At 33.5% G+C, this 16550-nt stretch overlaps 3 protein-coding genes across 8 annotated transcripts; 2 read left to right on the forward strand and 1 right to left on the reverse strand.

Moving 5' to 3' along the window:
* LOC118262631 (probable serine incorporator) lies at nucleotides 1-6385 on the forward strand. Of its 6 annotated transcripts, XM_035574151.2 has the most exons (12): nucleotides 1-232; nucleotides 637-801; nucleotides 959-1047; nucleotides 1125-1220; nucleotides 1348-1526; nucleotides 1986-2101; nucleotides 2663-2875; nucleotides 3155-3172; nucleotides 3598-3730; nucleotides 4173-4199; nucleotides 4991-5141; nucleotides 5403-6385. In XM_035574151.2, the coding sequence occupies exons 1-12, from the start codon at nucleotides 197-199 to the stop codon at nucleotides 5533-5535; spliced, it is 1356 nt and encodes a 451-aa protein (XP_035430044.1). In that variant the 5' UTR covers nucleotides 1-196; the 3' UTR covers nucleotides 5536-6385. The 6 variants fall into 6 exon arrangements, with proteins under 6 accessions (XP_035430044.1, XP_035430045.1, XP_035430047.1 ...); XM_035574152.2 differs by lacking the exon at nucleotides 4173-4199 and having other exon boundaries at nucleotides 4976-5141; XM_035574154.2 differs by lacking the exon at nucleotides 4173-4199 and having other exon boundaries at nucleotides 2-232.
* Nucleotides 6386-6739: 354 nt separating this feature from the next.
* LOC118262465 (O-glucosyltransferase rumi homolog) lies at nucleotides 6740-8754 on the forward strand. Its single transcript, XM_035573836.2, has 6 exons — nucleotides 6740-7010; nucleotides 7137-7321; nucleotides 7439-7627; nucleotides 7735-7865; nucleotides 8022-8169; nucleotides 8282-8754. The coding sequence occupies exons 1-6, from the start codon at nucleotides 6884-6886 to the stop codon at nucleotides 8705-8707; spliced, it is 1206 nt and encodes a 401-aa protein (XP_035429729.2). The 5' UTR covers nucleotides 6740-6883; the 3' UTR covers nucleotides 8708-8754.
* An 88-nt stretch (nucleotides 8755-8842) lies between these two features.
* On the reverse strand, nucleotides 8843-16130 carry LOC118262464 (isocitrate dehydrogenase [NADP] cytoplasmic). Its single transcript, XM_035573835.2, has 9 exons — nucleotides 15850-16130; nucleotides 15246-15361; nucleotides 14241-14385; nucleotides 12920-13119; nucleotides 12674-12808; nucleotides 12250-12353; nucleotides 11945-12095; nucleotides 11194-11427; nucleotides 8843-10018 (listed from the first exon to the last, which is right to left on the reverse strand). Exons 1-9 carry the CDS (start codon nucleotides 15914-15916, stop codon nucleotides 9866-9868), a joined length of 1305 nt encoding a protein of 434 aa, XP_035429728.1. The 5' UTR covers nucleotides 15917-16130; the 3' UTR covers nucleotides 8843-9865.
* Nucleotides 16131-16550: the final 420 nt, after the last annotated feature.

Raw genomic sequence — 16550 nt, forward strand, 5'->3', positions numbered from 1 at the left:
AATGTGTCATACTTCGTCGTCATCGTCAAATCAATAAACACATATAGCTTGTTTTTCTATTGATCGGGACATCGAGAACAATGAATTAGTGACTATTAATTTTGTCTAGACCATTGTCAAAGTACAAGTATTATAATATCGGACTCAGCGATAGATATTGAGGATTGTGAAGGCAGTTAATTGAAAAGTTTGCAGGATGGGTGCAGTGTTGGGCCTTTGTTCAGCTGCTCAGGTGATCGTTGTTTATATTATTTATAATCCACTTAAGTTTCTCTTTTTACGTATTTAACATTTCATTGGTAAAATCGAATGTTATATTTTTATATTTGAAAATAGGTACTTGCAATGGATGGATTTTAAGAACTAGAAAGTAGTAAATTGAAATAAACTTTATGCATACATTTGATTTGATATAGGCGCCCTTGTAATCTTAAATACGTACCTATATTTTTATATTTTTGTTTTTTAATTTACAATACAATTTTTAATTATGAGCATAATCCCTCGGAAAAATCTATTAGGTATGCCTCAAGTTCATCCTTGAAAGTGGGTTTAAAAATACCCACTTTCTACAATGGCTTCCATGATTAGAATAACGAAATACTTGTTTTAAATGGTTTTATTCTTAATTGGCAGTTGGCATGCTGCTGTGGCAGTGCAGCATGTTCCCTGTGCTGCTCAGCGTGTCCGTCATGTGCCAACTCCACGTCCACTCGTCTCATGTACACACTCATGCTGCTACTTGTGATGGTGGTAGCTTGCATTACACTAGCTCCTGGACTACAAGATGAAATGAAAAAGGTATAATTATTAATATCTTTTTGACTTACTCTTTGAACAATGCCCCACAAATATTTTTTACACCATTATGGTATCGCAATACAATGCACTGTGATGGTCAAATGGGGTTGTATGACTAAATTAAAGAATTATATTACTGAATACTTTTGCTTTGTAGGTACCATTTTGTAAAAACTCGACACACTATATACCTGGGGACTTTAAAGTGGACTGTGATCAGGCTGTTGGTTACTTGGCTGTGTACAGGTAACATCTTAATTTGTATGATTCAAACAGTGAGATGTAAATAGAGTACAAATAATAAAGATACAATATCTTTCCAGAATATGTTTTGCAACATGTCTCTTCTTTGTTTTGATGGCTCTTATAACAATTGGAGTAAAGTCTTCTAAAGATCCTCGTGCTGGCATACAAAATGGGTAAGTACATCTGAAAATAATACTTGTTATGAACATCCAGTCAGTGTTATCTGCATGTCTGTAAATGTGACTGATAATATTGTTTACAGTTGTAGTTGATAAGCATAAATTATGTTTTTTATTTCAGCTTCTGGGGCATCAAGTATCTCCTTGTAATTGGAGGCATAATTGGAGCTTTCTTTATCCCTGAAGGACAATTTGCTTCAACCTGGATGGTGTTTGGCATGATCGGCGGTTTTGGCTTTATAGTTATACAACTCATTCTTATCATTGATTTTGCTCATTCTTGGGCTGAAAGATGGGTTTGTAAGTATTATGGTTTAATATTTGTAGTAGATATCTTCAGTATGTATGAAAAACCTACACATTAACTTAAGTGTATGATTGTTTGGCTTCTATGCTTAGGATAGAACCTCTATCATCTGTTTCTAAACATTAATACAAATGCAACTGCACTCTCCTGTCTCGATATAATACTGAATAACTTTATTATTATTGTGACAATACATGAGTCATTACACATATATGACGTATTTCCTATATTGACAATATAGTGATTTACCCAGTTTTAATGAGTCAGCAACATGTTGTTTTCCCTAATCTGAAATTTAGACTAATTTAACCAGAACAGGAAACTCTTGCTACTAATTAAGGACAATCCTTGTCTTTGTATTTCTAACTAATTTACAGTAAAGTCACAGGTATCATTTATCTAATAAAATATACATGAGTCATATAATCAAATTTAATTCAATTTGTTCATAGCCAATTATGAGGAATCGGAGTCACGTGGCTGGTACGCGGCGCTACTGTTCTCCATGCTTGCTGCCTACACCCTCGCATTCATCGGAGCCATCCTGCTTTTCATGTATTACACTGAGGTAAATTGCTTTTTAAGTGCTACTGATTTATCTAACTGGACAAAGCATCAGTTTAAATATGCATGATGTCATGATGTAATTCCCTGGCAGATAGGAGTTTCTAACATGACTCACTCACTTATAATTTTCTAGACAGGTACTACAAGATTGTAGTGTAAAAATAGTACACCCACTTTACTTTTCAATAGCTTTGTTAATCATTAATTATTATATGTCACCTAATATAAATAGGTGGCGGTAGATACATCCTACTAAATATACTAATTAAAACTAACTAAACTAAAGAATAAAATTTAAATATCCAAATATTATTAGCCGTCATTATTCTACGCGGTCAAAGTCGCGGGCAACAGCTAGTATTATATAATATATTATAGAGCAATCATATTGTCATGTACATTGGATACAATTGAAGAGTCCATCCTGAGAATTTTCGATAGCTGAAATTACCCAATGATGATGAAATTATTAATACTTTTGATGAATCTCTGCGAACCCTAATGGTAGATAGGCGTGAGGTTACAAATGTATGTAATGAATACTTGACTTGTTTGCTTGCAGCCAGAGGGTTGTGGCCTGAACAAGTTCTTCATTTCAATAAACCTGATCCTCATACTGGCTGCGAGTGGTATATCAGTCCTGCCGGCGGTGCAAGAGCACCAGCCTCGCTCGGGGCTGCTGCAGTCGGCCGTGGTCTCCATGTACGTAATGTACCTCACCTGGTCGGCTCTCTCCAACGGCTCCAAGGATTGTAACACCATCTCGTCCAATGAGGTTTGTATACAGAATCACATTTTATTGGTACTGACTCACTCCAATGATTTGAAAAGATCTCAGAAATGCAAACACTAACTACTAACACAATCAATATTTAAAATAGAGAGATTTTAAATCGCAATATTATACATATGTACTTATTTGTATAGTTAAATGTATTCTATTCCATATTTATATTATATTTGAATTTAAAAGTTCTACAAATATTTGTAAAATATAATATATGTCTATAATATACAATCATATTATGTATTTATGTTGGATATGCTTAACCAGGAAGAAAAAGGATATTGGGTATGTGAGATAAAAAACATCAGTTGGAAAACATTTTATATTGTGTTGTATATGTATATAGTAAACAGTGATATTTTATCAACACCATTAATAATTATGATTTATTTTCTCCTACTATCTTTATATGTAATTTTGCAGTTTAATTTTGTAGCATCCTTGTCAGCACAAAGCTAGAGATGAAATCGTTTTCTTATTGTTTAAAATGTCATCCATACATTTACGTGTAAAGCATTGAACCTGTATGTTTATCCCATCTTGGTCTGCACCTCCAATTACAGCATATCAATTTGAAATCTAGTTTCAGTAAAATACATCATAGCATTTATTCTAGATATCAATTGAATATTTTTGCTAGTTCACTTGCATATTGATTTAAAACTAACATGTTAATACACAAATAAAATATTGAAATGATTTCTCAACAGTCATCCTTCGACAAGCAGTCTATTATCGGGCTGGTCATTTGGGTCTGCAGTGTGTTGTACTCATCCATCAGAACTGCGTCCTCCTCGTCTAAAATCACCATGTCGGAGCACATCCTAGCCAAGGAAGGCACAGGTGAATATAATATTTTCTATAATGTTTATTACTAACTTTAATTATTTAAATTACTCACAACTAACAATAATCACACGGATTACTTGATGGTAAGATATATTCCACATGCTTTGTCACTTTTTTTATGAACAGGCCTGAAATGTTTTGGAATGTCGTTATCAGTGTGTCCTCTAGCTTATTTATTAATATTTAATATATATTTTTGCATAAAATTAGGTATATCATTTTACATACGTACTTAATTCTATTCTATCAAAATTATTGTTTTATTTTATCATGGTTTATCTTTCGTTGTTAGTTTGTGTTGCTACAGCTGACTTTTGATATTTTTATACGAAACACAATCAGCTGTGTTCATATTTCTTTTTTTACTTTTTATGTAACACTAACGCAAACTGTGAATTCCTTGCGGACATAACGCGCGGCGGCGGCGCGGTCTAAGGGCAAGGAGGGCTCATTGCTAACGAAGGTAACGCAATGTACTTGGCCTTAACTCATGTTACCTAAACAGCCAGACGTTTTATCACCCGGTTTCATTATCTGCTAACATATTGTTTGCTTTTTCATTTCATTAATTTAACTCACAGCATCCTTATTTTTCTCTGTTCTTTTAGATTAATGAAAAAGCATAGTTTTACTTATTTTCTTTTGTAATCAACTTCGAGCCAGCTCCTAAAGTACCCAAGCCTAGTCCTAAATCGAAGACAAAAGGTTAATTAATGGTCATGTGTAATAAGTAATGTATGTAGATATTGTTCCTTGTTAATTCAAAGGACCACTTACTAAAAGTAGCTGCTAGAAAAAGCCACCATTCACGCCGTCGTCGTTTGTCAAAATTAGTGTTGGTTTTAGTGCTTTTGGTATTTTTTTTTAGTAAGAGCGGGCAGATATATCTATGTTGTATAAAGTTCAGTAGTTATGTAGAGTTTTGTTTAGAGATATTATTTTATTCAGTTATATGCAATTTATTTCAATGATTTCCACCTTGTGCACCTTGCCTTGTACAAGTACTTAGATTCCTCAACCTACTGCAATATGTCTTTCATTCTTTAATAAATAATCAAAAAAGTTAGTAATAAAGTCGAAATTATAAAGAATATAGACAGATTGGAGCAAGTTGAGCTGCTAAAATGTGTACACTTAACATCTGCTTTGTTCCACTTCCTTTTATGCTTTAGTTTGCACCTAACTGCTGTTGTAATGAATATAGTTAACCATGCATGTTGGTATGCTCACTGAGCGCAGGATATAATTCCTTAGAGGGCGCTGACGGCGGCGAGGCGGGCCGCACTGAGGAGACCAAGGTGTTTGACAACGAGGGCGACGGCGTGGCCTACTCCTGGACGTTCTTCCACATCGTGTTCGCTCTAGCCACCTTGTACATCATGATGACACTCACAAATTGGTACAAGTAAGTAGCTCTAATGTCTTTATCACCTTGAGGGTTATTATAATAAAACTTTTAGAACTATTTATTTTCATTCCATTCATTCATCATTGTAATAGAATACCTTGATTGATTATTTGACTTATCTGTATCTAAAAGCAATTTGCAACTACTGCAAAGATCCTGATCAAATATTATTTTCCAGCGAAAGAAGAACACTAAGCATGTATTAACATTCTCAAGGTTGATTTTAAAATATTACAACGAAATTTATTTTTCTTACAGCCCGAGTTCACAGCTTTCGAAGGAGAATGTCGCCTCGATGTGGATCAAGATCACATCTTCTTGGCTGTGTGTGGGTCTCTACATCTGGACTCTGGTCGCACCAGCCATATTCCCTGACAGAGAATTCAACTAGTTGATTTCTTCTTGTTTCATGAATGGGTGTTTTATGTTATACTGGGCTAAATGCGAGTCAATGCTATGCTATATTCAGCCCCAAAATGTATAAGCTTGATTGGCTCTAGTGGAGCATAGAACAACTAATAATTTTAATCTGATTTTAATTAGTAACTTGCCTTTAAAATTTTGTCTTTAAATTCTTGTAGAAAATATACCTCCAGTTTCTCAAAGGCTTGTCAAATTAATTAACAACTACGTGTCAGTTGCCATTATGATCAAATAAAACGATTTATACTTGTATTATAAGTGAAGGCTATTTTTGTCAAGATGAATCTGAATCGAAAATGTGATGATCTCACACACCCACCACTCAACCAACGAAGCATTTAGTAGCCAGTCGACAATCGTATTTAAAAAACTAATTTCAATGTAAAAATAAACAGCGCATTGTAAATTCTTGACAATAAAGTAGTTTCATTTTTTAAATATTCATTTAAATATTTCAATTGATATTTTTACACGATTCTATCAATACTACAACCCTAGTAACCTAAAATATCAAATGTCAGTAGTCAAAACATAGCCTTCTTATACGAATGTCAAGAGATTTAAACGCTGACTAGATTTGATCAGCCTTTCAGAAACCGAGTGTTATTATTGTAATAAGTCATGTAAATCCTTAATTATAAGATCTCATAAGATTATTTTCTGTATTTCGTTATAGCTAAAATAAAAAATGAAATTTATTTGTCCACAAATCGTTATTGCATTTTTTAGCATTAAAATCGGAATGTTATAATACTGCTTTAAATATCTGTATCTACAACTAACAAAATAATTTACCAATACATTCAGTCTACCCACTATTGGTTTTGTTTATTTTTCCCCCTCAAAAACTGCAAGCAACGTGGGTGCCCCTATTTTTTTGCCGCCGCCGTCACTCTATGGGCAGTTGGGCACGCGCGTCTCGCGGCGCCTCTAATTGTTTCCCTATACATATTCTATTCAATTTCATCTACATATTACTTAAATTAAAATAAACTAATTTTGGTATTAAACTATTGATTTGTATATTGTTTTCTAATCGTGGCCTGTCCAAGTCCTTTTTTTATCATTCAGACTAAATTAACAGGGCGTCAAACCTTCATTGACAACTACAGTCATGTCACGATATGTCAGTCATCAATGTCATTGTCATTAATGACAAATATGACATTGACAACTCCACGACACGCCGCCCGGCCCAATGCCCATTCGCGCAAGCGCAAATGCTATAATTTTATTGTTTTGTTGTTATCAACAATATTGGCATTTCTTTTGTTTACTTTTACAAAAACAAAATAGTTTTTCTATCTTCAACAGAAATGATGACGAGCTATCATTTGTTTGCTCTAATATCTGTTATAGTTTCTGTTAGTTCTAGTACAAATAATGAATTTTGTAGTAAAGATCAGAAATCTTGCTCTGAAGAACACAACAAATATAGCAGAGGTATTAAAAATACTATTTTTACATACTTTTTTGTCTCATACATACATACTATTATCTATAAGAATTAATGATTTATAATTATATAGTTCCAAGACTCAAACGCTAACATAAGTATTTGGCTTACAGAATCAAATAACTGGTCGTTAAAAATCAAAGAACAAATAAATACAGCTGTTAATGAGTATGTACCTTGTAAAGTAGAAAACTGCAGCTGTCATAAATCAGTGATTGATGAGGATCTGGCTCCATTTAAAGGAGGTATAACTAAGGAGTTATTTGATAGAGCCCGTGCGAAAGCTACCAAATATCAGGTAATCTAACACATTTTAGAGAAACTAATGTTAGTTATGAAAAAGGGAGTAAATATTACTCAACAACATTGTTTCAATCATTCTGTCACTTATATAAAATATTAAAAACCATTTCAGATTATTGATGGAAAGTTGTACAGAGAAGAAGAATGCCATTTTCCAGCTAGATGTGCAGGTGTAGAACACTATCTTGTTGCTATAGCAGCAAAGATGCCTAATTTAGAACTAGCACTGAATACCAGAGATTGGCCCCAAATTAATAAGGCTTGGGGTCATCCAAAAGCACCAGTATTATCATTTAGTAAGGTCCTGAAATTTAAATTTACTTGCAAATGAATTAAGTGAATTGAAAAATATTATCTTACTTTTTTAACAAGATAATCTAAATCATTTACTTGATATTGTTGTTTCAGACTAAAGATTATTATGATATAATGTATCCTGCATGGAGTTTCTGGGAAGGTGGTCCAGCCATATCCTTGTATCCTACTGGCATAGGCCGGTGGGACAAACATAGAATCTCAATATCTAAATCTGCTGAAAAGTTTGTATTTATTTATGATATACCTAATCAAAACTAGATAGTATTAAAAAATATATATGAAAATTATAAACAATGTCCATTATTTGGTACTATTGTACCCTAATTGATTCATGATAACATGTTATCTTACTCCAAATTACATTCCAATATTTTCAGATGGCCATGGGAAAAGAAAGAAAACAAAGGCTTTTTCCGAGGTTCTCGAACAAGTGACGAAAGAGATGCTCTTGTACTACTCTCTAGAGCTGAGCCTGACCTAGTTGATGCTCAATACACCAAAAACCAGGCTTGGAAATCAGATATGGTAATTATATTTATCACATTTTAAGGATAAAAAAATCCATAATCTGCCAGTTACTAGTCTTATGTTAAAAGGTTCGATAGAAATGATAATTAAATGTTTTTTTTTTTTTCAGGACACCCTTTATGCACCACCGGCATCAGAAGTGTCATTTGAAGAACATTGTAAATACAAATATTTGTTTAACTACAGAGGAGTGGCTGCTAGCTTTAGATTCAAGCATTTATTCTTATGCAAGTCTCTAGTCTTCCATGTTGGTGATCAGTGGCTCGAATTTTTCTACCCATCACTTAAACCTTGGGTACACTATGTTCCTATTAGTCCAAGAGCCTCACAGGAAGACATTAAGCAGTTAATTAACTTCTTCAAAGAAAATGACGAATTAGCCAATGAAATTGCAAATAGAGGCTTCCTACATATTTGGGATCATTTAACAGATAAGGATGTGAAGTGCTACTGGCGTAGACTTCTAAAGAAATACGCCAAACTCGTGACTTATGATGTAGTAAAAGATAATGATCTGAAATTAATTTATGAGTAAGATAAGATTAATAAAAAATATACATAATTATATTGGCTATTTTGTAACCCTGTGTTTAATTTATATAAAAAGCTTATTGCTAGCCACCACTATCGAATATGTGATATTTCATAACTAAAACAAATAAAACAAGGATTTTAAAAGAACTGTATATTTAATGAAAAACTGTAATAAGATTTATACATATTTGAGCAGATACAATAAATATCGCAGTAAATCTCATGCTGTTATAAAAATATAAATATACATAATTTGGGTAATTTCATTGATTGTTGATAAATTCATACGACATAGTAAATAATTTCAGTATAATCTATATATTATATATCATGTTAGCTGTATCAACTCAATCAGTGCTGGAAGAACGAAGTCGAAAAGTGTATTAGGTATAATTATACCTACACTATATAAAAATTGTGTTCCTATTCAACATCACCATTTGAGTCAATCCACTTCTTTCCACTATCTGAGTATTTGTAAGATTTCAATACTCAGTACGCAATTTAATATGGCTTCAATCAGTCTCAAATATTAATCACACCAATGTAAAACAGGCACTTTTGACCCAAAAAGCTTTTATCGTATTGTGAGCTTGTTGAATAATTGGATAAAACTAAATATGGATTGAGATATTGACACAATATCTCATCAAGTTATTAATCAGCATCAGCAAATGCCATAAGTGCTTGAAGAACATTCTTTAAAATAACTTCCATCATATTCTAGCCCGACATCTAGAATATAAATGCCATACTAGTTTTGTAACGCAACAACCAACACGATATGATAAAATAACTCTGGAAATAACAAGTTAATCACCTTAATAAGCACCATTCACTTGAGTTCAGACATTCCAGCATAATTTCATTTTATTATAACTAAAATATGGAATTGACTATTAAAATACACAGCTGTACACACATATAGGAAGATGGGGAATTTAAAAGCCACTGTCTCATTTACTTGTAGGTAGTTTTGGAACACTTTAAATGATCTGAAAAGTAAACCATTGATTAATTAAAAAGTTCTATAAATCAATTTCGTGTATTGTGATGATTTACTTATGCTACGAAAGAGTCAGCCATAAAGACGATGATCGACAAAAATGTTCAAAGTCTTTATTAAGACTGACTCAAATATTCTATACAACTTGATTAGTTAATTAGTGAGTTTACGCTCGAGTTGGTCAGCGATTGCGAGTAGGAAGTCCTCGGTGTGTAAGTACATGCCCTCCTTGGTATTCTTCAACCCGTGGATGCAGATGACCAAGTCCTTAGTCATTTTACCGCTATCAATGCACTCGACGCACGCCTGTAAATGACATTAACATTTTTAAAGTGACCCCTCCATATTGTCTAAAAATGTGCCTGTTATCTAATACATTTTTATGGAGATAATACAGTAATGGTGTGCTAGTGCATAAGTAGTAATAGTCATTAATATGCTCGAGTATTTTCGTACATAACGTCTAGTCTTGAATACCAGTCGTGATTTGTATAATCGCCGTGCAAAGACTGACCTTGATTTTTTTTTTCGAAAATGTCATGACTTCGGAAATATTAGTAGATATTATAAGCAGTATTTGTGTAAAAATATTAAGTATCTTGCGAGACGATAATTTAAGTACCTATAATTGTAGCTACCTCAGTGTACTGCGTAGAATACAATAGCGAATGAGACTTCGATATCTACCCGTTAAATATTTCAAGACTAAAATATTGACTTATTTCTGCACAATAAAACCGCAGGTATCGTTCGCATGAGTGTCATCGACCTCGTTTTGAACAAGATCTACTTGTTTTACCACTTTTACGTCCCCGTCTCAACAACTGGCTTTTAATTATGAGCTCACTTTTTCGGAAACTACTTCAGCTTTAAATATTACAAAACAAAGTTATATTATCTCATTTTGTACTAGGTAGCACTTTATGGTTTCTGCCTACCCCCATAGGTGTGAACGAGTTAATCTGTGTGTATCAATAATCATCAAAATATCGCTTGTATTTTATCTAAATTAGTTTTCCCCACCCGTAATGATTGCCTACTTTGATAGTAATGAGTTTGATTATCAATTAATAAACTGCAAAGGCTTGATAATACAAAATAGGAGGTGTCGTGGACTTATTTGCTGCATTCCAATGATAAAAGGCTTTTTTGTTTCGCAGATAACCTGACTTACACAAACTCGTTATCTTATGAAATAGAAGTATTTAGTATTTAGGTTTCCCTGTAACAATATTTCGTCAAAAACAAAAATATAATATCTATAGGTACATGTTTTGCTGTACTACCCACGACACCGGCATAATCTTTCAGATGACATAATGTTTAGTTATGACATAGAACTAAGCATCTAGGTTTACATTGTTCTGTTTTCTTTGATCTTATTTTTCAATGTAGAGATAAGAATGATAATTTGTAATGGAGCGACATACAATTGAATATTTTAGCGAGTAATTTAGATTTCATGGAGCAAGGTGACTTACCTCTTCAAGAGCGAGAGCAAATCGTTCTAGTTCAGGTGTGTCGTCGAGTTTGGCGCGGTGGATCAGGCCCCTAGTCCAGGCATAAATAGAGGCCACGGGGTTGGTGGAGGTGGGCTTGCCCTGCTGGTGCATGCGGTAGTGTCTCGTGACGGTGCCGTGCGCCGCCTCCGACTCCACCGTGCGTCCGTCCGGGCACATCAGCACTGACGTCATCATACCCAGGGATCCATAACCCTGTATAGCAAGTGCTTATTTATAGCAACTAAAATAACTTGAAGGTAATAAATTAAAGTAATTATCTTCCTAGATAAAATAGTTCAAAGTTTTTACAAGTAGGTTCATTGTTTTGAGCAAATGGGTAAGACAGACATAATATTTGTAGTCATGTTTTATAGATTTATCAGCTAGTGGGTCAATAAGCGTGTTAATAAAGTAAATGACACATATATGTAGCGCAATTATAGTAAGTAATAACAATAAAAACATCAATGCTCTTATGATAACTTTTTTATCGGAACGCCGAATTCTAGCCAACTCCGATTAAAACTGGATATTGCCAAATGTTATTAAATTAAAACGGCTGTATTTAAAAATAGGTATAAGTATATGCATAGTTTTTATGAATTCGTCTACTAGCAGTTGGTTTTATATTTATCATCTCATTAGCATTCAATTTTGTGGCCGACACGAAGGCGTGGCATTTTATAAACAAGTTTAAAAAAATGTGCTACGCATTTAATAAATTACAAACCTGAGCTACAACATCGGACTGCACGTCACCATCATAGTTCTTGCAGGCCCACACGAACCCGCCGGAGCCCTTGATGGCCTGGGCCACCATGTCGTCGATCAAACGGTGCTCGTACCATATTTTAGCATCTTCGAACTGCTTCTTGTAATCGCTAATATCAAACATAATCAATCAATGATAAATATTAGTTGCAACGGAGTCATTAAGCATAGATTACATCGCTGATTTGATAGTACAAAACATGAGCCATTTAATCCTCAAATCAGTGAAAAAACATTATATAACAGAATGATTCCTTTTAATACCTTTGATAAATTTCTTCGAAAATGTCCTTGAAGCGGCCGTCATACTTCTTCATAATTGTGTTCTTAGTTGACAAATACAAAGGCCATTTCTTCTGTAACGCCACCTGTTCAAAGACAATACACATTTATGACGCGCGTGCAATTATTAACATCAGCAAATGGGTACATCGTCTTAATAACTTTGTGCCTGATAGGTATTACGATTCATTGAAGCAAGGTCGCAGTGTCCGAACAATTGAACTCTCCGATAGTTTTGCCTCTAGTGCGTCATACAGATATATTTTTATTCCCGATTGTTAACAAAATAATAATAAACAAGATGAAAAACAGTTCAATTGAACACAACCTTAGGATGGTGATAAAGTATACATAAAGTCCGGGTTATAAGTTCAAATATTAAAACATATTAATTAAGGACTCAAACCTGGAAGCTAGAATGGGCGAAGGCACGGATCGATTCATCGGTGTTGTACATAGCCATGGCGACACCTGGACCTTTGAAGTCATATAATGGCCGCCTTTCCACTGATCCATCTTCCGCTGTGTAGACCAGTTCCACCTGCCGAGTACAGATTCATATTAAAAAATAAACCTAAGAGCTAAGCAGACGCCAAACTACGCCAACGCCAGTTTCTTAATGATAAAACAATAATTATTATTACTTAATTACCTTTCCGGGTTTTGGTATGACCAAGTCCTGTGCTTTGTACTGGTCACCGTGAGCGTGACGTCCGATCACCATGGCCTGGGTCCAGCCAGGCACGACTCGAGGGATGCTCTTACAAAGGATGGGCTCACGGAACACAGTACCTCCCAAAATGTTACGGATCGTTCCATTAGGACTCAGCCACATCTTTTTCAACTTGAACTCTAAAAAGAAACATTTTGTATCCATAAGCGGCTCGCATTAACATTCAATGTATGGTGTGAATCTTATTACTTATACAAATCACATATACACAAATTAGGCGTTGTAGGAATGAATATCTTATAGAAGGTTATTGACATGTACGCGTCTAAATCGTGCTAACAAAATGAGCAATATATGAAAGATTTTTAACGTGTTTTTGTCACGCATGCCGCCGTCTGATACCCGGCATTTAAACACGTCAATTTGTGTACACTCTTGATCTACTGGTGTGATTTTGGACCTCTAATAACTAGTACAGTCTTTGAAACTGTTGAGTACTTAGATTTCACATAGGGTAATAAAAATGTATAATTAACTATACAACATAATGGTGTGTACATACAACAACCCGAAAGCGTCACATGACATGTATTCTATTAATTATAACGAATGAAATGGTTCGTACTACATACATGTGCGATGTGCGGATAATTACAATTACAACATGTGTCGCTGTCGCCGACCTATTTTACAAGATATTGAAGTGGTAATCAAACCTTTCACTTACAGACAGATGACACATGTCTCGTCTGTAAATGTACTTAATACTTGGGATATGGGTCGTCAATACTCTACAATGTAACTTAAGTTAAATGATAAGTGATTTATATTAATATTAATTTAATTAATATAATTTCATTTGTCACGCGCGGTTAGTCACGTAAACTTATATCTTATCACAAACCCCTGTATTGATATTTTTGGTTAGATTTTATTTTATAAGTTATTAGTTCAATACCTAAACCAGTAATGGTATTTTTTTTTTCATGAGGGATATACATAGCTTACTTTCAGTCAAATTAAGTTTAATACGTTTTCATTTGAAGACTAGATTACCTTGGATATCATAAACATTGCTTGCATACTCCAACAATTTTTTTATCAACCACTTTTTGTAAGACCTTTATTTATCTTATGTCATAAAACTAGTTTGTAATGCAATTGCTACATAATAAGGATTGTATAAGTATAAGAGCGGCACTATCGCCAACAAACTGTAAAACAGTTTGGCGATTTTTGATATAAAAGTTAATACATGTATATTTTGAAGAATAAATGTTAAAAAAAATAGGAATCATACCTTCGACTCTCTGTTCGTCAGGAGTGATGGTGGCGCACTTGATACCCACATTGTGCTTGAGGATAGCATGGGCTGCATCAATAGTGACCTGGTCATCGGTGGCATCACGGTGGGGCAAACCGAGATCATAGTAAAGGCAGTCCAACTGTAGAAATAATTTTAGTTATTATCTTAGAAAAGCTAAAATGTATATAGAACTATGTATAGTTCTATATACATTTTGCAAACAAAATAATGTTTTGTTGACTCTTCAAAAGTTAAACAGTAACCACATATTTGTATAATTTATTATCAACATTTCCTAATTTAATCAAACAGTAGATAATTATTAATAGCATAAGCATTTACGTAAGGAAAAATGCATGTATAAATATACCAAAAGTTAATGTAAACTAACAAAATGTTTTATAACATAAGCTATATAGGCTATGTGAGATATCAGTGTAACAAAATGATAACTAGTGTAGTAAATGGTAACATTGGCACAATAAATGAGATAAGAAAAGTTTGCAGCTCTAATACTTGATAACCTGCTTTGAATTACAACACAAGTGTATATACATACACTATTATTATTATTATGTATAGGTATTATAGTCAACAAGTGAAAGCTATTGTTAGGATCAACAGGTTGCCATGTACCTGCCTCCTCTTTGTGTTGAGGGCACAAAGTGTATAAAAAATGCTACCTGCAACTTGAACAAAAAACCAAAGAGCCAGCTTGCCCATTTGTATGGGATCAAATACAAAATAACAAAGCATATTTTTCTTGTGGAACTACACTGCCTGTACCTATTATTTAATAAAGATAACACAAGCATAGTTATTTGAGCTGCTATGGAAGTAACAAAAGGGTGGTGATTTTGGTTTTTCATGCATTTTTTGTTTGGACTATGCTTAATATTTCATTTACCTGAATATTTTATGATTTACAAGTTACTTTTATTAATATTTTAGTGGTTTTGGAGTAACAGACAAATATTAAAAACTTCATAGGTTTCTTACCTTAACATAGGGGAATATAAGTTTTTCTTTAATCATAGACCAAATGATGCGGGTCATCTCATCCCCATCCATTTCAACAACGGGGTTTTTGGCCACAACTCTCTTGGCAGTGCCATCTGCAAGATACAAATCATTATTCTCCATTCTCCCAGACAATATAAAATGAGATTTCTTCAAGAATGAATACTAATAAATGTGGTGTTATTATCTTGTTGATAAATTAACACACTCGTTAATTAAACCAAAATGATCTAAAAATTCTAAACTTCCGCTGCATGTTATGAATAGTAATTCTATTAAAATAAAATTGGCCTAGCCTAGCATAGTTTCAGAATAAAAGTTTCAAACATAGCAAAATAGCTGGTCTTAAAATAGCTATTAATTTATAAGATACATACATTAATAGATTCGTACTTGAGTAATTAACAGGCAAAAATTCCGGTGTGGTAAACTCCTTGCATGGGGTAAAGATCCCATGTTAATACAGTATTAAACATATTCTTAATTCTAGTGTCTATAAATAAATCAACGTTATTGATAAATCAAAGATTAGGTACACAGTTACCTAACCAAAAATGATGTTAAATACAACCACTATACTCACAATTTCTTGACTTCAATCCGCTAAGATCTGTTACGTATTTGAATAACTTTCTGCTGTTACCGGCCATTTTTAATGCAAAATAAACTTGAGAATTTAATAAATTGCTACAACAAACTATATTGCACACAATCTAACTGCAAGTTCTTTCAGCATCAGTTGCCAAATCAGAAAGTTCGACTTCGATACCGGCTAAACTTGCGTGTGCAACTGTGGATGAATGGAATGACAGAAAAAAATGACGTGAGAAAGCACTGCGGGGTAGAAGTATCGTTTCAATTCAACTAGTGCTGTACCACCATGTTCGATGCTGGACATTTTTATCGAAACTTTGATGTAAACAAGCACAGTGTTAAATAAGAACATTTTAGATGTAATCTAATGTTAAACTTCAACAACCTTTTGATGTACTAACTCCCTATGACATCTTACCAAGAAATATGTATTGATCATTAGTGTACTTTGTTTTTAATTTTGGGATTCTTGTTTTTAATCTACGCTATATCAAGGCTCTATATCAAGACGATATTTGATTACTTCAATTAATTTTATTAAATTTTTGTCATTCATTCACGTAATTAAATTAAATAAAATAGAAAACAACATAAAATACAAGAACAAAAAAAGAACACGAACACAAAATAAGACAAATACATTAATTGCAAATTTGCGAAATCGCAATATAATTACATTTTAGACATAGT

The sequence above is a fragment of the Spodoptera frugiperda genome, chromosome 12, assembly GCF_023101765.2.
Source record: "Spodoptera frugiperda isolate SF20-4 chromosome 12, AGI-APGP_CSIRO_Sfru_2.0, whole genome shotgun sequence".
NCBI lineage: Eukaryota > Metazoa > Arthropoda > Insecta > Lepidoptera > Noctuidae > Spodoptera > Spodoptera frugiperda.

What these genes read in the sequence shown, in the direction of transcription:
- LOC118262464 (XM_035573835.2), bottom strand. Translation starts at nt 15,916, where the DNA reads ATGGCCGGTAACAGCAGAAAGTTATTCAAATACGTAACAGATCTTAGC. An exon ending in TCGCCCATTCTAGCTTCCAG is followed by an intron (nt 12,354 to 12,673) that starts GTTTGAGTCCTT and finishes GTCTTTGAACAG; the next exon opens with GTGGCGTTACAGAAGAAATG. An exon ending in AGTCCGATGTTGTAGCTCAG is followed by an intron (nt 11,428 to 11,944) that starts GTTTGTAATTTA and finishes CTTGCTATACAG; the next exon opens with GGTTATGGATCCCTGGGTAT.
- LOC118262631 (XM_035574151.2), top strand. Translation starts at nt 197, where the DNA reads ATGGGTGCAGTGTTGGGCCTTTGTTCAGCTGCTCAG. An exon ending in TTGGGCTGAAAGATGGGTTT is followed by an intron (nt 1,527 to 1,985) that starts GTAAGTATTATG and finishes ATTTGTTCATAG; the next exon opens with CCAATTATGAGGAATCGGAG. An exon ending in CCTAGCCAAGGAAGGCACAG is followed by an intron (nt 3,731 to 4,172) that starts GTGAATATAATA and finishes GCGCGGTCTAAG; the next exon opens with GGCAAGGAGGGCTCATTGCT.
- LOC118262465 (XM_035573836.2), top strand. Translation starts at nt 6,884, where the DNA reads ATGATGACGAGCTATCATTTGTTTGCTCTAATATCTGTTATAGTTTCT. An exon ending in CAGTATTATCATTTAGTAAG is followed by an intron (nt 7,628 to 7,734) that starts GTCCTGAAATTT and finishes TTGTTGTTTCAG; the next exon opens with ACTAAAGATTATTATGATAT. An exon ending in AGGCTTGGAAATCAGATATG is followed by an intron (nt 8,170 to 8,281) that starts GTAATTATATTT and finishes TTTTTTTTTCAG; the next exon opens with GACACCCTTTATGCACCACC.